Source organism: Carlito syrichta, unplaced genomic scaffold, assembly GCF_000164805.1.
Source record: "Carlito syrichta isolate Samal-C Ts95f unplaced genomic scaffold, Tarsius_syrichta-2.0.1 Scaffold305642, whole genome shotgun sequence".
Taxonomy (NCBI): domain Eukaryota; kingdom Metazoa; phylum Chordata; class Mammalia; order Primates; family Tarsiidae; genus Carlito; species Carlito syrichta.
This window is the reverse complement of record NW_007249738.1, coordinates 644207-664284: the sequence shown is the minus strand read 5'-3', so window position 1 is coordinate 664284 and position 20078 is coordinate 644207. Positions and strand designations below refer to the sequence as shown.

At 43.3% G+C, this 20078-nt stretch overlaps 1 protein-coding gene across 5 annotated transcripts in view; it reads right to left on the bottom strand.

The window, feature by feature from the left end:
* Window positions 1-13639: 13639 nt before the first annotated feature.
* CSE1L (chromosome segregation 1 like) overlaps window positions 13640-20078 on the bottom strand; it is a 49347-nt gene continuing 42908 nt past the window's right edge. For 3 of the 5 annotated variants that reach the window (XM_008061934.2, XM_021714397.1, XM_021714399.1), the window contains 3 exons: window positions 18466-18612; window positions 17189-17420; window positions 13640-14261 (listed from right to left, as the gene is read on the bottom strand). In XM_008061934.2, coding sequence (XP_008060125.1) covers window positions 14172-14261; window positions 17189-17420; window positions 18466-18612 — 469 coding nt within the window. In that variant the 3' untranslated portion in view covers window positions 13640-14171. Of the gene's footprint in view, window positions 14429-17188; window positions 17421-18465; window positions 18613-20078 lie in introns of all 5 variants that reach the window. The other 2 variants (XM_021714398.1, XM_021714396.1) reach the window with 2 other exon arrangements.

Below are 20078 nucleotides of genomic sequence, written 5' to 3'. Positions count from 1 at the left end.
GAGCTCACAGGAGCTAATCTGGTTAGTGCTGAGTAGAAAGGGGGAGGAAATGGGGTCAAATAGCTCCTGAACACATCCTAGTGGTCTCGGGGTCAACGGCCCTTCCTGATCCCTAACGCTCAGTGGGCCTCCGTGGCTGGCTCCCAACAGGGAAGGGAGGTGCCCCTCCCCCGAAGAGAGAAGCCCGAGGGGTGGAGGGTCTGCCTGGCACTCACCTGGAGGCACTTTCATCTCTCATGGAAACCTGCCACCGAGGAGCCTGGGGCACTCCAGCCAAGTGGAGAGGTGGCCAGTTGGCTTTGCTTTTCAATTTTAGCAGAACTGGAAGACTATAAAGGTTGCGTTTCTTGTTTTAAAAACTGAGATAGGATCTCACTCTGTCCCCCTTGTTGGAGTGCAGTGGCTCGATCATAGCTCACCATGGCCTCAGCCTCCTGGGCTCAGCCTTCCCAGTAGCTGGAATTACAGGCACATTTGATTTTTTGTACAGACGAGGTCTGGCCATGCTGCCCAGGCTTGTCTGAAACTCGTGGCCTCAAGTCCTCCTCCCACCTCGGCCTGATAGGTGTACAGTATTGTCTCACTAACGTATTTTTTGAGTTGAAGTCTCACTCTGTCACCCAGACTGGAGTGCAGTGGCACACTCCCGGTCACCGCAGCCTCAACCTGCTGGGCTCCGGCGATCCTTCCGCCTCAGTCTTCCAAGTAGCATTGCACTACCACGCATGGCTAATTTCTACAGGCATTGCACTACCACACACGGCTAATTTTTTGATTTACTGTAGAGACGAGGTCTCGCCAAGTTACCCCGGTGGGTCTTGAACCCGTAGGCTCAGGCAATCTACTCACCTTGGCCTCCCAAAGTGCTGGGATTACAGCTCACTAAAGTTTTTGATTTGCAAATCCCTAATGATCTGTGATGTTGGACATCTTTTCACATGTTTATTGGACATCTGTATGTCTTCTTTGGAGAAATGTCTATCCAAGTCTTGCTCATTTTTGAGTCTTGATGTTTCTTGCAGTTTTAAGCATTCTTTGTGTATTTTGGGTAGCAACCCCTTGTCAGATGATCTCCCACCACCTTTTTTTTTTTTTTGAGTAGGAGTCTCAGTCGCCCAGGCTGGATGGAGTGCAGTTGGCACACTCACGGCCACCACAGCCACGACCAGCTGGTCTCAGGTGATCCTTTTGCCTCAGCCTTCCAAGTAGCTGGAACTGTATATGTGCACTACTATGCCTGGCTAATTTTTTGATTTATTGTAGAGGCGAGGTCTCACCAAATTGCCCAGGCTGGTCTCGGATGCCTGGACTCAGGCAATCCGCTTGCCTCAGACTCCCAAAGTGCTGGGATTACAGGCTTGAGGATTTGCAAATTTTTTCTCCCATTTCAGTGAATTGCTTTTTTACTCTGTTGATAGTGTCTTTCAATGCAAAAAAGTTTTTAATTTTGATAAAGCCTAGTTGGTTTTTTCTTGTTGCCTGTGCTTTTGGTGTCATACTTAAGAAAACATGGCTAAATCCAAGTCAGGAAGCTTTTACACTGTCTTAAGAGTTTTATAGTTTTAGAACTTTTTGTATGTGGTGTTAGGTAAGGGTCTAGCTTGATTATTTTACATGTGGATATTGTTTGCCCAGTACCAGTAAATCTTGAAGTCAGGAAGTCTGAGTCCTTCAGCCTTATTCTAGTTCAAGATTGTTTTAGGCTGTTTGGGGTCCCTTACGATTCCTTACGAAATTTTAGGAAGGGCTGTTCTGTTTCTGCAAAGATTCGCTTGTCCTTGTCAATTTTTGACACATTGAGAGGCTTGGAGTTCATCTCATTCTTTTCCTTTCCCCAGTCCTGGATTCAGCCACCTCCTCCATCCCTTTGATGGCAGACATCATTCAGAACCCAAATCTGAGTGCCGAGTGTTACTGACGTGTCATCTCTAGGCCCCTGAGGCAACAGGGCCAGGAAGTCTGCCTGGGCACCCAGCTGTCTGTCTGCAAATACATTTAAAAGCCGCTTGTGCATCACAACGCCTGCAGCGCCTCATAGGGTTCCTCGTAGCCTTCCCGACCATGTCAGTCCATTCTCCAACACCAAGATTGTAACCACCTCCCAGCCATGCCAGCCACTTCTGCCTGTGCTCTTAGATGTCTGTTGGGGGCGCACTCCCCCCCCCCGCTTCAGATGCTTGTTGTCTACCCTCCACAGGAAGATGGGAAAGAACAGAACACTGCAGCCTTAGCAGTAATTCATAACTTCTAGTTGGCTGGTTCTAATTGGAGCAGCAGCACTCCAACAAGAAAATGTCTCCTTAATCTCAGATGATGTTAAAAAAGGGTTTCCAGGTTTGACAAGTTTATCACCGGGTGTGGTGGCTCACGCCTGTAATCCCAGCACTTTGGGGATGAGAGGATTGCCTGAGCCTATGGGTTCTAGACCTGCCTGGGTCTGTAGTTCCAGCTACTTGGAAGGCTGAGGTGGAAGGATTGCCGGAGCCCAGTAGGTTGAGGCTATGGTGGCCGGGAGCGGCCACTGCACTCCAGTCTGGGCGACAGAGACTCCAACTCAAAAAACTAAATAAAAATAAAAGTAAATTGTGAAGCTGGGGCATGGTGGCTCACGCCTGTAATCCCAACACTTCAGGAGGCTGAGGTGAGGGGACTGCCTGAGCCTGCAGGTTCGAGACCCGCCCGGGCAACTTGGCGAGACCTCATCTCTACAATAAATCAAAAAATTAGCCGGGTGTGGTAGCGCGCGCCTATAGTTCCAGCTACTTGGAAGGCTGAGGCGGAAGGATCGCCAGAGCCCAGCAGGTCGAGGCCGCGGTGGCCGCGAGCGGCCACTGCACTCCAGTCTGGGCGGGAGAGTGAGACTCCAACTCAAAATAAAAAAAAGGAAATTGTGAACGATGTGGAAGTTATAGCCCCACATCCTAACATAAATCTTGCTGTGTCTTCACCCCCTTTCCCACGCTGCCTTGCCACATGACATACCTGAACCGCATGCACAATGCAGCATCGGTTGTCACGCTGGGCTTTGAGGTATGCTTGGAACTCTGCCTCTCATGCTCCCTAGTTGGAGGGGCACGGGATCTGGCGACAGCGCCTCTACTCCTTCAGAGCCAGCCTGCTCCAGTCTGGCTGGAGTCCAGTGATGCTCATGGTGGATGTTAAGACTGCAGTACCCGCAGTGATGAAGGTCTCTTTCTGGCTTTAGACATCACTAAGTTGGACAGATTTGCAGGCAGCTTGTGTCTTTTGGAAGGAGGCTTCTTTTAAAATTCTTTATTTTTAGTTTTTATTATTTTATTTCATTACTTTTTTGAGTTGGAGTCCCACCCTGTCACCCAGGCTGGAGTGCAGTGGGATGCTCACAGCCACCGCAGCCTCAACCTGCTGGGCTTAGGCGATCTTTCCACTTTAGTCTTTCAAGTAGCTGGAACTACAGATAGGCACCACCATACCCGGCTACTTTTGATTTATTGTAGACAGGGGGGTCTCACCAAGTTGCCTGGCCTGGTCTTGAATCGGTGGGCTCGGGCAATCTGCTCACCTTGGTCTCCCAAAGTGCTGGGATTATAGGCGTGAGCCCCTGCACCTGGCCTATTTTAGTTTGTTTTTTTTTTTTGAGTTGGAGTCTCACTCTGTCGCCGACTGGAGTGCAGTGGCCGCTTCCGGCCACCGCAGCCTCGACCTGCTGGGCTCCGGCGATCCTTCCACCTCAGCCTTCCGAGTTGCCGGAATTACAGGCGCGCGCTACCACGCCCGGCTGATTCTATTTTAGTTTTTAGAGACAGGGTATCACTCTGTTACCCAGGCGAGAGAACAGTGGCAGTCATAGCTCACTGCAGCCTCAAACTCCTGGGCTCAATTGGCACTCCCACCTACCAAGTACTGGGACTACAGGTCTGTGGACTCAAGGGTCTGTCAGAAGCCTGTATTTTACCTCTTCAGATTGTCTTTTCTGTAACATCTGCCACCTTAATTGTTTGTTTGCTATGGCTGCCAAAACACTTCCCAAGTTAAACAGCAGGAGACACTCTGGTTTGGAAGCCACTTGGGCATTTTCCTGTACAAGCACTTGCTGATTGGTGACCCTGCACTGTGTGCTAAGTATATATATGCTCACCAGGTGGAGTATTAGACATGTGCTGACAACCTGGGAATGCATGCCTGAAAGTTCTCTGGGTCCGAGTAAGTTTTTTCCCTGGCTCCTTGGGTTTATGGACAAGCAATGCAAACATGGGGAAAGGGTGAATCAAACTTCTGCTAAGACTAGAAATGCTCAGAACTTCCCAATCCAGAGAATCTCATTATTTTTGGCCCACTGAGGGTGAGTGGCGATGCCCAGCTCCATGTTCCCTAATGGTCACAATTACTATTCTGTCCACCACCTCTTACACAACACCAAAGCTGTTAATTTCACGTCTTTGAAATATGATCCTGCTCGCCTTTGTGGCAAAGCTTAGACTTCTGTTCCCCAAACACTATCTTCACAATCTTTGCCATTGTTTATGTGCGACTTTAAGAAATTGATTCACTTTTACTGAGCTTTATCCTAAGCTATGGCTCACCAAATTGAGCAGTTGCCTGGAGGGCTGTTAAGAGATTGCTGGGTCCCATCCTCAGATATATCAGGTCTGGATGGAGCCCAAGCAGCATGCGTTTCTAGTAAGGTCCTAGGTGATATGCTATGGGTGCCGTGAGAATCACGGTCCTACATATGAATTGCTAGTGAATTTTGGTTAATGCTCTGGGTCTCCGCGGCCATAAATTACTCGATTCCTTTGGGCAGCACCACAAATCTTTGAATCCTGAGAACTCCTGCCTCAGGCTCAGTGGAGGTGGCGTTGGCCGTACAGTTCCAGATGTGCCTCAGCCATTCTGTCCTGTGGTCTCCTTTTCAGTTTATTCTGGAGTTGTAGGGTACAGGTAGAGATTGACTTCAAAAGAAGGTTGCAATGCAGGTAGAGATTGGGCTTCTAGTTGGCCCTCTCTTCCCGATACTGAAGTAGATACCCCTTGTGTTGACACAGGCCTTCCTCCCTCTGCCAGTGTCCAACACCTGCCAATCCCACCCTTGTGCTAGTGGGACTCGTGTTCAAGGCCTGCTTATGAAAACATGACATTCAGTTCCTTGTTGCTGTGATAGGTCACTTAGTAGGATCGTTTCTAGCTACATCCAAGTTCTTGTAAAGGCCATGATTTTGTTGTTCTTGTCTGCACAATATTCTATCATGCATATGTACCACATTTTCTTTACCCAGTCTACTTTTGATGGGCAGCTGGGTTGGCTCCATGTTTTTGCTAGTGAATAGTGCTGCAATACAGTTGTGTGTGCAGGTGTCTTTTTAGTAGATCAATTTATGTTCATCCTGGTATATTACCATGACAGGGATTGCTGGATTGTTTGGGAGCTCAATTTTTAGTTGAGAAATCGTCATACTGCTTTCCATAGAGGTTGATCTAGCTTACATTCCCACAGCAGTGTAGAAGCGTGCTCTTTTCTCCACAGCCACGCCAGCACTTGCTGGTTTTGACTTGTTAATAATGGCCATCCTCATCAGTGTTTGGTGATATCTCATTGTGGTCTTAATTTACATTTGTCTGACAGTCAGTGAGCATTTGCTCCTGTTATTTTTTGACTGCTTTATATCCTCCGTTGAGAAGTGTCCGTTCATGTCCTTTGCCTACCTTTTTAAAGGGGTTGTTTGTTTCCTTCTGATTCGTTTTGAGTTCCTTGATGTTAAGCTTTGTCAGATGTGTAGCCTGCAAATGTTTTTACCCATTCCATGAGTTGTCTCTTTGCTCTCTTGATGGTTTCTTTTGCTGTGTAAAGACTTTTCAGTTTGATAAGGTCCCACCTGTCTGCTGCAATTGCTTTTAAAGGCTTGGTCATTAATTGTCTACTCTGGTGTCCAGAAGGGTGTTCCCTACCTTTCCTTCTAAGATTCTTGTAGTTTGAGATTTTACACTTCAAGTCCTAGATCTGTTTTTCAGTTGACATTTGTAAATGGTGATAGGTAGGGGTCCAGTTTCACTCTTCTACATATTGCTATCATTTATCCAGCACTAAATATGGTTTCTTCTTCGATGTTTACTAATGGCTTTGTTGAAGATGAGTTGGTTGAGGGACAGTATTTCTTATTTCCAGATTCTCTGTCCTGTTTCCTTGGTCTATGTGCCTATCTATTCCTGTGCCGATTCCATGCCATCTCGGTTACTGTAGCCTTGTAATATAAAGTCTGAAAGGGTGATACCTTCAGTTTGGTTCCTTTTGATGAGGACTGCTTTGGCTATGTGTTCTTTTTGCTCCCGTTCTGTATTGTCTTTTCTAGGTCTGTGAAAAATGATGTCGGCATTTTGATAGGGACTGCGCTGAATCTGTAGACTGACTTAGGATGGACGGACATCTTGACGGTATTGACTCTTCTAGTCCATGATTGTGGGCTTTTCCCATTTGTTTGTATCATCTTTGGTTTCTTAGTGTTTTGTGGTTGTCATTGTAAAGGTCTTTCACTTCTCTGGTTAAGTGAATACCAAGGCATTTCTTTGTGTGTGTGGTTATCGTGAATGGGATTTTGTTGTTTTCAGCCTACTTGTTGGGTAGAAATGCAACTATCTTTTGCTCATCATTTTTGCATCAAAACTTCACTAAAATCAGTTACCAGCAAGAGGAACATTTTTTTTTTGACTTGGAGTCTCACTCTGTCACCCAGACTGGAGTGCAGTGGCCGCTCCCGGGTGCCACAGCCTCGACCTGCTGGGCTCCGGCGATCCTTCCGCCTCAGCCTTCCGAGTAGCCGGAATTACAGGCATGCGCTACCACACCCGGCTGATTTTTTGATTTATTGTAGAGATGAGGTCTCACTGCCCAGGCGGGTCTCGAACCCGTGGGCTCAAGCAATCCACTCACCTCAGCCTCCCAAAGGCACAGGATTATAGGCTGAGCCACCGAGCCCGGCTGAGAGGAACATTTTTGACAGACTGTCTAAGGTTTTCTAGATAAGAGAATCTATCAGGCAAAGAGGGAGGATAGCTTAACTTCCCCCTTTCCTATTTGGGTATCCCTGATTTCCTTCTTGTGCTCTGGCTGGGACTTCCAGCACTGTGTTGAATAGGAGGAGTAAAAGTTGGCAGCCTTGCCATAGTCCCATTTTCAGGGGGAAATGCTTCCAACTTCTGCCCATTAAGCACCACGTTGGCTGTGGGCTTGTCATAGATGGCTCTTATTCTTTGGGGTGATTTTCCTGTGAAGCCTAGGCATTCAAGGGTTTTTATCAAGAAGGGATGCTGGATTTTATTGAATGCTTTTGGTGTCTACTGAGATAATTATATGGTTCTTGGTTTTAACACCTATGAATTATGTTTATGGTCTTGTGAATATTAAATGTTGAACCAGTCCTGCAACCCAGGACTCAAGCCTACCTGGTTGTGGTGGATGATTCTTGGAAATGTGTTGTTAGAAACGGCTTGCTAGATTCTTGAGAAATTTTGTGTCTATGTTCATTGGAAAAATAGGCCAGTAATCTTCCTTCCTTGTTGGCTCTGCCATTTTTGGGTATCAGTATATTAGTATCATAAAATGAGTTGGGGAAAATTCCTTCCTTCTTTCTCGATTGCCTGGAATACTTTAAGACTGTTATCAGCTCTTCCTTGTATGTCCTGTAGAACTCAGCTGAGAAGTCATCTGGTCCTGGCCTTTTTTGGCAGGGAAGCTTTTTTTTTTTTCTTTCTTGAGTCGAGGTCTCACTTCATCACCCAAGCTAGAATACAGTGGCACACTCATGGCTACCCCAGTATTGACCTGCTGGACTCCAGTGATCCTTCCACCTCAGCCTTCCAAGTAGCAGGAACTAAAGGCATGCGTGACCATGCCTAGCTAATATTTTTACTTATTGTAGAGATGAGGTCTCGCCAAGTTGCCAACTGGTCTTGAGCCCGTGGGTTCAGGCAATCTACTCACCTCGGCCTCCCGAAGTGCTGGGATTACAGGTTGAGCCACCAAGCCCAGCCACGGAGACTTTTTATAACTGAGTCGATTTCCTGGATTGTTATTGGTCTGTTTAGGATTTCAATTCCTCTTGTTTCAGCCTTGGGAGGTTGTGTGATGTCAAGAAATCTCCCATTTCCTCTAGACTTTCTATTTTATTTGCATACAAATGTTCATAGTAATCTCTGATTATCATTCATATTTCAAGGTCACTTGTGAGTGACAATAACCTTTCCGTTTTTGTTTATTCAGGTTCTTTTTTTTTTTCATATTCCCTCACAATAGTACTTTCATGGTACCCCATGGAAGGTTTTGACGTGCTGTGTCCTTGGGTTCATGTGTTTCCAGGAAAATCTTTATTTGTCTTGACCCAAAAGTCATTCAGCAGCATGTTGTTTAATTTCTGTATATTTATCAGTCGTGTCCCTTTTAACTTTCATCAGTTTGAAGTCTGTTTTGACTGACAGAAGAGCTATTTCTGCTTACTTTTGTTTTCCATTTGCCATCACTTTTCAGTCCGTTACCTAAAGTCTGAGTGTCCTTTGCAGTGAGATGGACTTTGTGGAGGCTGCAGATTGTTGGATCATGTGTCTTTATCCAGTTTGCTACTCTATGCCTTTTTAGTGGTGTGTCCAATCCATTCACATTCAGGTTAATTATTGATATCTGAGGGCTTATCCGTGTCATAAGCTCTTGATGTTACTTTGCTTCCTTCCTTTTTTTAAGATTTTGAGTGATCTGTATGCTGTTAACTCTGTGCTTGCCTGTGCTTTTGCAATTGATGGAACCATTCCTTCATCAGTGCTCATAACATTCTTAAGCATTTCCTGAAGGGTCTGGAGGTGGTGTATTGTCTCAGGGATTGGATGTCTGGGAAGCATCTTAATCTCCATCACGGATCAAGCTTAGGTTGGTGGGGTAGGAAGTTCTTGGCTAGAATTGTTTATCTTTGTTCATGTTGAAGATGGGACTCCAGACCCTTCTAGCTTGCAGGGTTTCTGCTGAGAAGTCTGCTGCAATTCTGATGGGTCTTCTCTGGTAAACTGCAATTTTCTGATGGTCTGACCCTTCTCTCTAGCTGCCTTTGGGATTTCCTCTTTCAATCTTACGGTGTCATGTACTGCTATGCAGGGATGATCTGAATCTCTTGTGTTTGGATGGTCGCCCCTAGTGAGATACAGGAAGTTTTCTTGGATGATCTCGTGGAACACTTCATGGGATACCATGAATGCACTGTGAGGGAAGTTGATGTTCAAAATTTATGTAAGGAGAGAGGGCACTGTTCCAGCATGTTCTGTTTCCCCTTCAGTTTCAGGGATGCCAATCAGATGTAGATTTGGTTTCTTTACATAATCCCACACCTCTCATAGGCTTGGCATATTCTCTTTGAACCCATTCTTTTTGAGCTTTTTCTCGTTTTTGTCAGACTTGGTTAGTTCAATATTATCTTCAAGCTCTGAGATTCTTTTCTAAGCCTGATCAATTCTGCTCCCTAGGCATCTTACTGTGCTTTGAAATTCCAGGAGGGAATTCTTCATTTCCAGGATTTCAGAATGAAACCTTTTTTTTTTTTTTTTTTTTTTGGTTGGAGTTTCACTCTATCACCCAGGCTAGAGTGCAGTAGCATGCTTATGGCCACCCCAGCCTCCACCTGCTGGGCTCAGGAAATCCTTCCGCCTCAGCTTTCCAAGTAGTGGGAACTACAGGTGCATGCTATCACACACGATTAATTTTTTTATTATAGAGACGAGGTCTTACCAAGTTGCCTGGGTTGGTCTTGAACCCGCAGGCTCATTGTCTGAATTTTGTCATCAGAAGATGGACAGGTCATTCTGGGAGATTTCTGTTGTTTGGGCACTGGAAGGTGTTTTTCTAGGTGATGCCTCTTTAAGGTTTTGAGCATTGCCAGTGTTTTTCCACTGGTTCTTCCTGATCTGTGAGGAGGAACTCTTCTGTTATTTTTTAGTTTTGTTGTTTTGTAGCTATATGGTTTTGCTACCCAAGGGTCTTTTCTGATGTTCAAAATAGTTTACGCCAAGGAGAGGGGGCATTTACTCCTGCTATGCCACTCTTGTTGGACAGTACTCAGAACTCAAAGTGACTTTCTGTTGCAGTTTTTCCTGTGGTCAGGCTGGCCAGGCTGCTTTCCCACTCCTGTTGTGATCTCTATGGCAACAGGCCCCCAGGCAGCTGGGAGCACTGCTAAAGAGTTTTGGCGCCTCCCACAGAAAAACAGGGCCTGCAGGTACCTTTCATGACTCCCCTGTCAAAGACTATGCTCAGCACATAAAAGCAGCAGGATCCCTGTCATCGTGGGACCTGCCCTTTGGGTGTGTGAGGCTGGCAGGTCTGAGTTGGGTGGGTGGCCACTAGACACCAGCAAGTGAGCTTTCCTGTCCTGGGAGCTTGTTGCCAGACCATGCTAGGAGCACACATTCCCCTCTCGTGATAAGGCAGGACTGCAGAGCCTATGTGAGCCTGGTGCCCAGAGAGCTGGGGTCCCCCAGTTCCAACATCAGCCATCTGGACTCTCCCCCACCTTGGTCCCTATGCATTCCAAGAGTCTCTATGGGATGCAAAAATCTTCCTATGTCCAAAATTGCACAAGTTTCCTGAGTTTGTCTGGGTCTGTCCTCTCTGTTCTGCTCAACAAGAGGGGCAGGCTGGCTACTTCTTGGTGGCCACATTCAATCCCTCCCTGTCCTATGACTTCTAAACATGCTGATAAGATGGTGGGGAGGGCCAGATGCTGACACTTGGAGGTTGGGAATGTCCAGCCTGTGGCTGTCAGCTTAGTTCATTGCTCCCTCCCTAACTGGCCAGGGTGCTCAGCAGGTGCCACTTTACAGATGCCTTCCCTCATTCCAGCCTGAGATCTGTAGTCAGGGCACAAGCGGGTCTTTGTGTGAGGCTGGCCACAGCTCAACGTTGAACCAGAGCCTGGTGTTGTCCAGCCTTCTTAGAACACTAAGCTTGGCTCCATCTGGGACTGGCAGGACCTGGAGGGTACTAAAGCCCTACCTCCTCCTGCCCTGCTGGACTCAGTGAGACTCAGGATCTGTCTTCTCAGGTGACGTTTGCTGCAGAAACCTAGGTTTCCTTGGAGCAGTGTGACTTTCCCCTGTAGACCCAAAAGGGTTGTCTCTGACTACTTGCAAGGAGATGGACAAACCATCTTTCTAGAGCATAGTAAAAATAAACTTTTTCTCATTTTGTTTCCCACTTCTCCAAGAGGTATCCTTTCCCATCAGGTCTGGGGGGACCTGTCTATTTAGATTCTGGGATTTTTTTTTAGTTGGAGTCTCACTCCATTGCCCAGGCTGGAGGACAGTGGCAGGATCATGGCTACTGCAATCTCAACCTGCTGGGCTCAGGCAATCCTTCCACCTAAGCCTTCCAAGTAGCTGCACATGCTACCATGCCTGGCTAATTTCATATTTATTTATTTATTGGAGAGACGCAGTCTTGCTAAATTGCCCAGACTGGTCTCAAATCCCTGGGATCAGGCAGTCCTCCTGCCTCAGTCTCCCAGTTCTGGGATTACAGGTGTGAGACACTACGCCTGGCCAAGACATGCATAGTACTTCCCACGTTGCCAAATTTTCTTCTCATACCATCCAATTTGTAAGGGAGGAAACCTAGAAATAGGTAAATAACGTCACATAGTCTTGTGGCTGCTTTACAATGAGCTTCCTCGAACAGCCTTTACCCCCCAAATCAGGCACACCCCCCCCAAGAGAATGGAGTACAGGGTAGCTGACTGTCAGCCCAGGGACAGTATTCCTTATTATTTATCAGGTTCTCATCACATTCAGAGAAGCCACTGGAAGATGCCTTTAAATTATTTTCAAAAGGTCCATGAAGCTCCTTTGCCCTACTAAGAATACTTCAAGGTGGACCCTAAGGGTACATCTCGCCTTGTACTCACACAACTCAGCTGCCACATTTCTCAAACAAGGAATAAGGGTGACCAAAAAGGGTGGGGGTTGCAGAGTAAATAGTCAGCTTTTATGAAATGAAAACAGTCACATCCAGCCAGCTGGATACAGAATTGTGCCTGGGAACGGATGTTCCTGTGACTAGAGACAGGAAATGTCACACAGCCAAAAAATAGTCTACCATGAAACTATCTTGGATGATGGAATAAGCAACTTCCATAGAAAGCATTTTAAAAAATTAGCTGAGATTATTAATTAACGAATTGTGCAAGAACTGATCTTCCTATTCAGTAACTATTTAAAAAGACACACTTGCTCGACACTGACAAAGACAAGACTCTACTATTTGATCTTTTCAGCTGAGAAAGGAAAACGTTCAAAACCTGACCAGTCTTCTGTGTTTAAGATGCTGAAGCATCATCCAGAACAGTATCTGTTGCGCATTTATTTGTCTTCAGCATGTGCAAAGCCAAATAAATATGCAAGGAGTGCCAAACATACAGAAACCATTATCACCAATTCCCTGCTCTCCATTGCAGACTTTTCAAATATATTAAAATAAATTGTGAATTTTGCAGCAAACTGGATGGAATTACAGTCTATAATACTCAGTGATCTATCACAGAAACAAAGATCTGAGTATCCATGTACTCGTAAGTGGACCCTGATCATTTATCATAATACTATAAGAAAGGGATTGGCGGTAGTGGGACACTGCTGGGGGGCGGGGACATAACATCAATAAGGGCACCCATACTTTACCTGTATGATGACCACATATGTACCTAACCCTCATTTGTACTCCACATTTAAAAAATAATATAATTATAAAAATCTACCCCCCTCACACTGACTTATGCTCCCAAATAAAGTGGTTGCACATAAAAATACAATAAATAAATTGATTGTAGCTTAAAAATGGATTCCAGTGGTATCTCAATATCCTTCTGCTAATGACCGCTGAAACCAAAGTAATAATGTAAAATCTAACATTTACAATGCTGTGTCAAGACCAACATAAATTTAAAAGAAACTTATAAATGACTAATACAAATACACTTAAGATTGCTTGAAATTTCTCAACACCACTAGAAAAACAACAGGTCAAAGAAAAAAGCACAAGTCACATGCCTGAGGTTAATTAAACAACAAAAATAAATTAACACGGGCAGAAAAAGGTTCCAGTTTAACTACACTGAAGGGACAATGAACATTTCCAACATAAATAAGCTGTGCCTCACAAAACTTAGATATCCTTTATTTCCTACAATTCTCATTTCCTAAGAACGAATGTTATAGAACTCCATAGGCCAGGTCAAGGAAGGGGCACCATGCTAGCCTACCAAGTCCCCAGGCAGCATTTATTGTGGCTCCTACTTCATCTAAAGGTTCTAAGACTTGAAAAACTCCAAGTAACTGCTGATCTGCAGGGAAGAAAGATATTGTAAAACAGGTCAAACATCCACATTTCTCCACAGAGGGAACCACCTACCCAGAACGCATGCTGCAACCTAGAAACTGCTACAGAAAGGTCTGGTAGATAAGACCCAAATCTTTATTAATGTCCCTTCCCCATTGTAAGAAAAAGACCAAATAATTTGAGTTTAAATGATTTAGAAATTAGGATTTTATGGAGTTCAGGAGGGGAAAAGGAAAACTTAAAGAAATTCTTCATTTTTATAAAAGTATCAGCACCAAAAACCTGTCCTTAAAGATGATCTTAGATACATATTTTAGGGTTTTTATTGCTGATTACAGATTTAAAACTATGAAATGTGCATTGCTTGGCAAGCTACACAAGTAATTCTTTACTTATTCACATTTCCAATAAAAGCTTACAGAAACAGACAAAAAATACAAAGGACAAGAGAAATACAAATGGCAACAGCTTCAAAACAAAGAAATTTAGTAAGAGAACGAAGTCTCCACAGTCAGTGTCCATCAAAAGTTTAAAATTACCCAAACCGTGCAAATGCTCAACTAAAATCAATGTCATACACTGAACTATTAATACTTGTCCCTTTAAAGCTGCAAACTAGAAAAGTCAACCACGTATAATTTATGATCGCACAAACCACCTAATTTGCTCAAGGTTAAGGTTCAGCTTAAAGCAACATTTAGTATCCTTTACAAGATGGAATTTGTGACAAGTTCAAAAGGAAAACTTGCTTTGTTTTAATGCAGCTGTGTTCAGAAGTCTACATGATTTCCAAGGAAACCATCTGGGTTTAGCCAATTAAGAAAAATACAGTTCAAAGCAGTGTCACACTGGCCGCTTGAAGGTATCCTTGGAGATACTGGAGCGCCTCTGCGTTCAGGCTGGTGCTCACCATCGATGGAACCTACGAGAGATGGGAAACACTGGCTGTAGGAGATCCTGACGCATCAACACAAACCCCACCTTCAGAAGAGCTGTCACAGCCCTAGGAACAGCAGCCACCCATTCATCACTATCCAAGGAAGTCCCAAGAAACTCAACTGCATTTTTACCTTCAAAAAATAGATAGTTCTAAAAAGTAGATCCACAAGGAATTATTAAACGTGACAACTGTACTGTGGTTAGATTTAAGAAGTCCTGACTGGTTAGTGATACACAATGAAGTACTTGCAGGTAAAACAATGAGATGTCTAAGGCTTGCTCAATACAAAGGAAAAAAAAGGAGTGCTGGGTGTGGTGGCTCACGCCTATAATCCCAGCACCTAGGGAGCCCGAGGCGGGAGGAATGCTTAGCCCAGGAATTTGAGGCCAGCCTACACAACATAGTGAGACCTTGCTTCTACAAAAAATAAATAAATAAATAACTGGCATGGTGGTGCATGACTGTAGTCCCAGCTACCTAAGCTGAGGAAGGAGGACTGATTGCTGGAGCCCAGGAGTAGAGCCACTGTCATGCCACTGCACTGCAGCCTGGGTGACAGGGTGAGAGACCCTGACTAAAAAAATTAAAAAGAGAAACAAATGATGGTAATTGTTGAAGTTGGGTACAAGAGGTTTTGTTATATTTGTATGCTATATTTAAAATTCTTCATAATAAAACATTGAAAAATAAAAATTTATCAGGTAACATATGAGACTCTGTATAAGGTGCTGACTACATGCAACTTATGCAACCATTACTAAGTTTATGCCATGATCTATTATTTAACCCTTTGTACTCAGATATTCCCTCTGAAGGGACATCATAAACCTAGCTAGCAAAGCACTCAGATGTCCCCTTTTCAGGGAACATAAAGAGATTGCTGGTGATTATACAAGACAAAATTATGCAAGGTCCAATTTTTCAAAAATGTATGTTTCCTGAAAGTTTTCCATGCAAACTGCATTAAAAAGCAAATAAAGAGATAGAATATATATTGTGATATATGTAAAAAAAAAAAATCAGTTGGTGTTATGTAGAATGTGTGAAGTGCTTTCACAGTGGTGACAAATTCCCAATTCAGCAAGATACCATCTATTTACTGACAGTTATTACTCAAGTACTGTCCTAGCAGAAGAGCTACTATAGATGAAATGTCATCTTACTGGTACAAAGTCAACCAAATGGGAATACCAGCACAAATCACAAAGTCAAATTTTTAAATGAAAAAAACAATAGTGTATATGAAAGATAGTCTTATGCTTCTAGCTGGGAAGGACAAAAGAATTGTTACAAATTCTCATCACTCAGAACCATGCTGGAATGAAATCTACAAGAACATTATGTGGCAGAAATATTATATCATTCAAAAAGCCTGAAATGATTCTAAATTATACTGCAAATATGAGCAGTGCAGACTGTGTGGATCAATATGCTTCTACATATTGTTTTTTGTGAAAATCTTTAAAATGGTGGAGGATATTTTTCTGCGGGCTAGAAATATGCGTTATTAACTCCTATATACTGTACCAAGTATCAAAATAAAAAAACCCTATGTCCCATTTGAAGTTTTCAGGAATTACGAGTGCATCCTCTACATCATCCTCGAACAACAGACTGGACAATAAATTACATATTATTAATGTGGGAAGAAGAAAACAAGACTGCACTGTCTACACAAATAGACAAACACCATACGGACCATATGGAAGATATTAAACAAATTACTGTTGCAGAACATGTATTAGTGAACCTGTAATGCATACTGGTGACTGTGCTTCACATGCTATCCGATGTTAGAAAAATATAAGATATAACATTTTGATTTTTTTGTCATAAATAAGTTCCTTAATGTCCAAAATTCCATTATAAGCTCAATATACCTGGCAATAAAATAACTGGTTCCAATTCTATAATATTTAATATGAAGTGACTTCTTTTTTTTAACTATTTCATTAAAAAGTACAGTTCAGGCTGGGCTCAGTGGCAAAGCCTGTAATCCTAGCACTTTGGGAAGCAGCCAAGGTCAGTGGATTGCCTGAGCCCATGGGTTTGAGATCAGCCCGGGCAATTTGGCGACACCATGTCTCTACAATTAAAAAAAAAAAAAAAATAACCAGGTGTGGTAGCACACGCCTGTAGTTCTGGCTACCTGGAAGGCTGAGGCAGAAGGATCATGTGGCTATGAGCACTGCCCTCCAATCTGGGCGACAAAGTGAGACTCCAACAAAAAAAAAAAAAAAAAAAAAAAAAGTGCAGTTGAGTTGCTGGGAGATGATCCGCGAGATGTCTCCAAGTACAAGGGGTTATAACTTCTGGAGTATGTGGCAATTAAAAAAAAAAAAAAAAAATCCATAAATGCTGCCAGTTTTTAATAATAGAGGAATTTGGGAAATAAACACATTTCTTCTCAAATGTATTTATCCTTTCATTTTTGCTCCTAAATACATTTACTTAAAATATATTTGTAGTACATAATACAAGAAAAAAAAGTTAGGCTGAGCACAATGGCTCACGCCTGTAATCCCAGCACTTTGGGAAGCCGAGGTTAGAAGACTGCCTGAGCCCACGTTCAAGACCAGCCTGGGTAACTTGGTGAGACCTCATCTCTACAATAAATAGAAAAATTAGCTGGGCGTGGTGGCAGGTGCCTGTAGTTCCAGTTACTTGGAAGGCTGAGGTGGAAGGACCGCCTGAGCCCAGCAGGTGGAGCCTGGGCAATAGAGTGAGACTCCAACTCCAAAAAGAAAAGAAAAAAGGCTCATCGCTTTAATTAAGGAAAATAAACTTTGTCCATAGCACAACAGGATGCAGTTTCACCATGCTGACCGCTGAAAGTAGACACCGGAACAAGTACTCTCGCTTTTCCACTAAAGTGTCCATTTACCACAGAGTTCTTTCACAACACTTACCCTTCCTGGACAGGCAGTAGACAATTTGTGAAGTGACTGTGCCAGGTGAATTTTGGGGTTGTTTACCATTTGACCTACAGGATCATGCTCTTTTTTCCCAGCAAATGCCAACTGTGAGAAGGCAGTCTGGTATCCTGGTGTATCTTCAATGTCAATAAAATGCTCTTCATCAGGAATTGTATCATCTTCAGGTAACTCAAAAAGGCCAATCAGAGACTGTAAAAGAGGAGTCCTGGATTCGAAGAAAGCAAGAGACAAAAGATCAAGAAAATACTTTTAAGATTTAAATAAAAGCAGCGATTCTTTTCTTTTTTTGAGTTGGAGTCTCACTTTGTCACCTAGACTAGAGTGCAGTGGCCAGCGGCCACTGCAGCCTCGACCTGCTGGGCTCCAGCGATCCTTCCGCTTCAGCCCTCCAAGTAGCTGGAACTACAGGCGTGCGCTACCAAGCCCAGCTAATTTTTGATTTATTGTAGAGAGGCGGTCTCGCCAAGTTGCCCAGGAGGGTCTCAAACTCGTGGGCTCAGGCAATCCACTCACCTCGGCCTCCCAAAGCGCTGGGATTACAGGCTGAGCCACCGAGCCCAGCAAGCAGCAATTCTTAAGAGAAACAAAATATAGACTCACAGATCTCAAAAAGAAGAAATGGGCTTTTTGAAATGTACATGATTCTTATGCCTACTCGATTCTTCTAGCAACAGCATCCTAACATGTCTTTTGGAAACTACTCCATCTCAAACTGGCTGTGTAATTCCAGCCAAAGCAGGGAGATTACATGTGAGGACTTTTGTCTGAACAAACAAACTTCCAGTTGCCAGGTCACTTTATGGAAGAGCCTGCCTGAGTGAAACCAAAATATGAAAAGGAGAGAGAAGGTTATGAAAAGTGAGGTCCTCCAGATACAGAGTATAGTTATGAAAAGTGAGGTCCTCCAGATACAGAGTATAGGCAGGGCAGGTCTTTTCTTGGCCTGCTCTGTTCCTTAAAGACTTAAGCCAGTTAGTTGTCTTCTGTCATAAAACTGTCTTAGTGATCACCTAGTTATCAGATGCTTAAAAGGGTTCATAAATCCCCTGAAAAAGTTAAGAGCCATGAAAAAAGATCTTTCTAGACCCGGAAAGGATACATAAGTCATGTCTCGGATCTAATGGTTGCTAGTAGAAAAGTCAGTATCAGAACCTAATACTATTGGTCCCCAAGAGAATAAGTTTGGTTAATTTTGCATTTGTAAGGGAAGGCAGCAGTAACTTTCACAAACAGCAGAATGAAGTACTTACCACAGCTTGGTATACTCAGTGTCCATCATTGGGGGACATTCTGTTAGTAATTTGGTTATGCCAACTGCACAAATCTTTTTCTCTACATTTCCAGATACTTTCTGAATTTCAGGAATAATGATTTTTTCCAAAACCATTCCAAACATTCTATTAATCAAAGCAAAATAAATGTATTCAATATTAAATTAGACAACCACCATAATTAAACAGTGAAATGCTATGGTGTTGTTTATACTCAGTGACTCCTAATAAATAAAATAAATTACTAAATAAAAGATTGTTGTTTTTGGTCAGCTGAAAAGACCTAGAGATGACAAAATACCAAAGAAAACCCATTCCATCTCTGCCCTGTAGCCAACTGCCATCCTCTTCTGTGAATAAACACACTTTGTGTTACTGTAAGCCTGTGCTTAAATATAATTTTTACAGCTTTCTGTTCTTAGTCAGGTAGGCTTTAGAAAAAAATATTTGAAAATTAGAAATTAGAAAACAGTGATAAGCAAGATCAAGGAGGAAAAAAGAATCCCCCATCACCCCACCATGCAGCAACAACTAATTCTAACGGTTTTGGATTATAAACTTCCCAACTGTCTTTGTTTATGAACATGTAAATATGTAAATGTTAATGGCTGTTTAAAAAAAATGACTTGGCCAATCATTCTATGTTGTTGCAAACATCCTAGAACTTAACGTTTTACACAATTCCAAATGATGCAAAATCCTCAATTTATGCTTTCATAAAATAAATTCTTTGAAGTGAAAACAACAGATCAAAATGTCTAGCCCTTCTAATGCTCTGGGGTAAAGAGCGCATTTTTTGCCCTGTATTTTCTAGTCTACTTTTCAGGGTAATTCATTTTTTAGTTAATCCAGGATTTTTTTGGGGATAGAATTCCAGTTCAGGGATCCAACTTTTTCCAACAAATGTTTTCTCTAAGGGTTGCTGCCTTATCATTTATTTGTAATTCTTTCACCTCCCTACTAATGGACCATGCCACCTGTATACATTCTTTGTACAGATATTAGAGAAGCTAAAAGCAAGGTTTTATTGGTCCCAAATATTTCTCATTTGAAAAATCATGCTGTTGGCCTTGACAAAGGTCAACCTTTGGAGACAACACCGACCATCAAACAGAACACAGAACACTGGCTGTGGAGAATGTGAGGGTAGAGTCACTTTGGAAATTAGGAAAATGATTATGGAATGTTTTTCTTTACCGCCCAACACTTACGAATATTTTCTTTTCTTTCTTTCTTTCTTTCTTTTTTTTTTTTTGAGTTGGAGTCTCAATCTGTCGCCTAGACTGGAATGCAGTGGCCGTTCCCGGCCACCGCAGCCTTCACCTGCTGGGCTCCAGCGATCCTTCCGCCTCAGCCTTCCAAGTAGCTGGAATTACATGCGTGCGCTACCACGCCCGGCTAATTTTTTTTGATTTAGTGGAGAGACGAGGTCTCACCAAGTTGCCCAGGCGGGTCTTGAACCCGAGGGCTCAGGCAATCCACTCACCTCAGCCTCCCTACGATTATTTTCAAAACCATACTCTCTCCACACCAAGAACCTCCAAATCATCTATAAGATAGACATTGGTTTATACTAAAAAAGGTGCAATTAT